A 5107-nucleotide genomic window follows, 5' to 3' on the forward strand; every position below is an offset into this window, starting at 1 on the left:
GCAAGGCCCACGGAGCCCCGACATTGAAGGGAGCCGGTGGAAGGAGAGAGAGCGAGCCGGCCGGGGTGAGATGGGAGCCACGAGACAAAGAGTGAAGGCCACACAATCCGCACAATCAAGGGCACCTGCAGGCAGTTGGGGGGGGGGCATTTGAGCTGTAGCCACTGGAAAGGCCACAGAGGACGGGGACGAGGAAGTGGGTCAGGACGCACTGGGGACCTGGAGTGAAAGGACCGTTTCTGGGAGTCCCTGCGAGAGCCGGAGAGACTGACTCAAAAAGAAGCAGCTGCTGACAAAGGGATAATTTGTCCTGTTACAAGGGAGGGAAGCCGAGGATCCTGTGAGAGCCCAGAGGAGTCAGGGCGGGAGCTGGAGGTGAACTGAGGGTGGTTCCGAAGCGCAGGCTGCACAGCGCAAGAGCGCGCACCCCTGTGATCAAAGAGACGGACAGCGGCGCGTGTTGGCGAGGATGCGGTGAAATCGGAGCCCTCACATGCTGCTGGTGGGAATGGAATGGCAGCTGCTGTGGAAACTATTAAGCGCAGTTCTCCTCTGACCCAGCAATTCCACTCCTCGGTGAATACTCAAGGGAAATGAAAACGTAGGTCCACGCAGAGATTTGCACATGCGTATTCATGGTAACTGTGTTCATAATAACCAACAACTGGACACGGCCCAAGTGCCTTATCGACTGATGAACTGGTAAAATGAGGTATATCCATGCAACAGACTATTAGTTGGCTATAAAAAGAAGTCAGCGAAGCACTGACTCATGCTCCAGCGTGGGTGAGCCTTGGGAATAGGATACTACGTGGAGGAAGCCAGGCACAAAGAACCACATACTGTATGACTCCATTTATACGAAATGCACAAAGCAGGCAAACCATGGAGATGGGAAGAGGAGGAGGCAGGGAGGGCGGGAAGGTTGAAGGGGACGGCTAAGGAGTGCAAGGTTTCTGTCTGGGGGGATAAAAGTCTAAAAATTGTAATGCATGCACAACTCAGTGAATGTACTAAAGAGCCATTAAAATGTACACTTTTAATGAGCAGATTGCATGGCATTTGACTATTACAGGGTATCTCAATAAAGTGATTACCTAAAAATTAAACACTAAAGAAGTGTTTGTCACAGACCGTAATGTAAAAGCTAAAACTACACAGCTTGATGTGCACAATGTCACAGAAGCAGAAAGTGGGAACTGCCAGTCCCTTAGGTCCTGGTCCAGAACCATTACAATGTCCCTTCTGCCACGTTTGATTGGCCAAGGCAGTCACAGTCCCGCCCAGCTCCAAGGGAAGGAAGTAGAGAATCTGACTGGTTAGAATCCACCACCCGCTAGCGGTAACCGGAAGCACTTCCGCCGCAGGGGCTCTTTGAAGCACAGTTCGTGGAGGTGCTGTGGGTAACCCCATTTCCCTGAGGAGGAGACTGAGGCCCAGAGAGCTTAAGAACGTGCTCGGGGTTGCCCCGCCAGCAGGACGTGGCCCTGGGCTGCCTGGCGTCAGAATCTGTGCTCTTGACCATCACACGGCACCACCTTCCTGGCCTGTGAGCTCCCCGGAAACAAAAACCCATCAGTAACGAGTCTGGGAGCCCTTGTTTCACAGCTCTCAGAGGGCACTGCCCAGGTGCCAGGCACTGTCCTAAAAATGACAAGTGCCATCCTCGTGCAAGTCTAGGAGGTAGGTCTGTTAGGTCGGACCACGTGCAATGGTGCAAGGTCAGATACGGACACCCTCAAATGATTTGACCTAACCATCCTTGTTTAACGGGTAAGGAAACTGGAATTCGGAGAGTGACGTCACTTGACTAAAGCGACACAGCGCTAGTGAGGGGTAGAGCTGGACGCAGACCCAGGCCTGATGCTGCGCCGCGGGGGCCGCTGGACGTGCCTGAATGGGCTGAGCGAGTGAACGAATGCGTGACTTGGGCGGGGGCAGGTGTGAATGAGACATCAGAGGGACGTCGAGCCGTCTCTTCTGACGCAGGTCCTCTCTCCTCTCTGCAGCCGTCATGGGATTCTGCGCCACCGGTCCTTCCTTCTTCGCCATCTCCTTCCTCCTTGTCATCCTTGTGGCGTCCGCCATCTTCCACTGCTACCAGCGCCTGGCTCTGGTGCCCGCTCCCTGGGCCTCCCCGGGCCGCGTGGTTCTGCTCCCCAGGCACCTACCCCAGGGGGGCATGTTCACCATCAACTCCAAAGGCCGCCTGGGGAACCAGATGGGCGAGTACGCCACCCTCTACGCCCTGGCCAAGATGAACGGCCGGCCGGCCTTCATCCCGGCGCAGATGCACAGCGCGCTCGCCCCCATCTTCAGAATCACCCTCCCGGTCCTGCACGACACCACGGCCAGGAGGATCCCCTGGCGGAACTACCCCCTGAACGACTGGATGGAGGAGCAGTACGGCCACATCCCCGGGGAGTACGTGCGCCTCACCGGCTACCCCTGCTCCTGGACCTTCTACCACCACCTGCGCCCCGAGATCCTCCGGGAGTTCACCCTGCACGACCACGTGCGCGAGGAGGCGCAGAGGTTCCTGCGGGGTCTGCAGGTGAACGGGGCCCCGCCGAGCACCTTCGTGGGCGTCCACGTGCGCCGGGGGGACTACGTCCACGTCATGCCGCGGGTGTGGAAGGGCGTGGTGGCCGACCGGGGCTACCTGCAACAGGCCCTGGCCTGGTTCCGGGCCCGCCACCGCTCCCCGATCTTCGTGGTCACCAGCGACGACATGACCTGGTGCCGGCAGAACATCAACAGCTCCCTCAGGGACGTGGTGTTTGCAGGCAACGGTTTACAGGGCTCCCCTGCCAAGGACTTCGCGCTGCTCACACAGTGTAACCACACCGTCATGACCGTGGGCACCTTCGGGGTCTGGGCTGCCTACCTTGCTGGAGGGGACACCGTCTACCTGGCCAACTTCACCCTGCCCGATTCCCACTTCCGCATGATCTTCAAGCCACAGGCGGCTTTCCTGCCCGAGTGGGTGGGCATCGCTGCCGACCTTGGGCAGACCAGAAAGAGCAGCCCCTAGCCCTGCACGTGTCCCTCCCTCGGGGGACAGGCGGTGCATGGGGTGCGGCCCAGGGCCTCAGGACTGGACAGCCAACTTCGAATCCAGGCTGCTTTGCTTCTCAGCCGGGTGAGCTTGAGCAAGCGACTTAACCTCTCTGTGCCTTAGAGTGCCACCCCAAAAACAAACCTGCTGCAGAACCTGCCCAGGCAGCCTCTCGCGAGAACGCAGCGAGGTCATTCAGAGCCTCAGAAACCCGGCGAGGGCTGGCCGCTGCCACGTACCTGGGGGGCCAGCCCTGACCCCTTGACCGGTGTGCAGATGGAATCGGATTTGACTCCCTCCCTTGCCGCTCTGACCAACTGTTTTGCCCTTGCCTCCTGGGAAGGTTGGCGATGAGGCCACTCCTGCCCTCAGCCAAATGGCAGTGGGTGTTTTGGGCAGCTAAGAATTCAGGCTTTGGGTTTAATGGGGCCTTATCCTGAGAGAATGTGAGAGAATATGGGGTGGGAGGGCCTCACAGTGACGGCAGCGCCCAGGCTAACTCAACCGCAGGCCTCGGCCTGCCACAGCGAAGATGCCCGCGGGACAGGGAAGCAGCAGCCCGGCCCCAGGGGGCCACGGAGACCGCGGCCACGTCCGCAGTCACCTGTGTGCCCAGGTGAGTTCCCGCGTTGGCTGCCTGCGCCCCGGGCCTCAGTGCCACTCTAAGAAACCCCAGTGTGAACAGAAGTTGAATTAAGTGATTACTGGTTTTCTGGTGTTGAGTGTGCTTTAAAGTGTGGAGCTACCAGCATTCTTATTGGTGCAATGCTTCTTTTTGGATATTAAAAAAACTCTTAACATACAATTGTAATCATTTAAAATTCCTGCCGAACATGGGCACGCTGGTTTAGAAAGCACTGAGGTCAGGTCACATCTCTTTCCTGTGTTAAATGCTTTCCAGGGGTCTTATTTTTTTTGAATCCCCATTTTGTCGGTGTTTCTGAGGACAAGCACATTTTCTTTTGTGTATTAACATTATTGTGTCTCCTTGGAGCCATTTTGGGCCTCAGCCAACTTCCTTGAGTCTTTGATGGAGTCATCGTGGTGCGGGGCCGATGTTAAAGAAAGCAGGAGAGCCCTGGCCAGTGTGGCTCGGTGGGTTGGGCATCTCCTGCAAACCGAAAGGTCGCCAGTTCAATTCCTGGTCAGGCACATGCCTGGTTTACAGGCCAGGTTCCCAGTTAGGGGTATGCAGGAGGCAATTGATCGATGTTTCTCTTGTGCATCAATGTTTCTCTCCCTCTCCTCCCTCCCTTCCCCTCTCTCTAAAAATAAATACAATCTTAAAAAAAAATTTTTTTTTAAATAAAAGAAAGCAGAAGGGTTGTGGAGGAAGGAAAGGAGCACTGGGGAGGAAGGTCCTGTATTAGTTACTGATAACTGCGTAACAGATAACCCCAAACTAGCCCTGGCTGGTGTGGCTCAGTGGACTGAGCACCAGCCTGTGAGCCAAAAGGCTGCCAGTTCGATCTCTAGTCAGGGCACGTGCCTGGGTTGTGGGCCGGCCAGGTCCCTAGTTGGGGATGCAACCACATCAATGTTTCTCTCCCTCTCTTCCTCTCTCTCTCTCTCTCTCTCAATAAATAAATAAATAAATAAATAAATAAAATCTTACGTAAAATACCCCAACCTTACACACATTTCTGTGGGCCAGGAGTTTGGGGCGGCTTAGATGGGCGACTCTGTCTGGAGTGTCCAGCGAGGAGCCCGCCAGCCAGGGCTGCGGCCATGTGAAGGCCGGACTGGGGCTGGGGGTCCGTTTCCACGGCTGGCCCGCCGGTGCTGGCCCCTGGCTCTCGGTCCCCTGCCCTTCATGCGGGCCCCTGCGGGGCTGCTTGGGCACCCTCACAGCATGGCGGCTGGGCTCCCCCAGGGAGAGAAACCCGAGAGACCAAGGCAGAAACCGCGCTGCCTTTTACAAGCGAGCCTCACCTGGTCATCACGCACGGCTACCTCTGTCATGTGCTGCCGGTCGCACAGAGCGGCCCTGACGCTGTGCGGGAGCAACTACACGAGGGCAGGAGTGCCAGGCAAGGCTCGCCGAGGGCC

General features: G+C 57.0%; 1 protein-coding gene across 1 annotated transcript; it reads left to right on the forward strand.

Moving 5' to 3' along the window:
• Window positions 1–1996: 1996 nt before the first annotated feature.
• LOC129082792 (galactoside 2-alpha-L-fucosyltransferase SEC1-like) lies at window positions 1997–3034 on the forward strand. Its single transcript, XM_054588523.1, has one exon. The coding sequence runs from the start codon at window positions 2015–2017 to the stop codon at window positions 3032–3034; it is 1020 nt and encodes a 339-aa protein (XP_054444498.1). The 5' UTR covers window positions 1997–2014.
• The last annotated feature ends 2073 nt before the right edge of the window (window positions 3035–5107 follow it).

The sequence above is a fragment of the Pteronotus mesoamericanus genome, unplaced genomic scaffold (genome assembly GCF_021234165.1).
Source record: "Pteronotus mesoamericanus isolate MK-2021 breed Mesoamerican mustached bat unplaced genomic scaffold, CSHL_Meso_final scaffold_137, whole genome shotgun sequence".
Classification (NCBI taxonomy): Eukaryota; Metazoa; Chordata; class Mammalia; order Chiroptera; family Mormoopidae; genus Pteronotus; species Pteronotus mesoamericanus.

Bases quoted from the DNA above. Each gene is read 5' to 3' on its own strand.
- LOC129082792 (XM_054588523.1), top strand. From the start codon at position 2,015: ATGGGATTCTGCGCCACCGGTCCTTCCTTCTTCGCCATCTCCTTCCTC.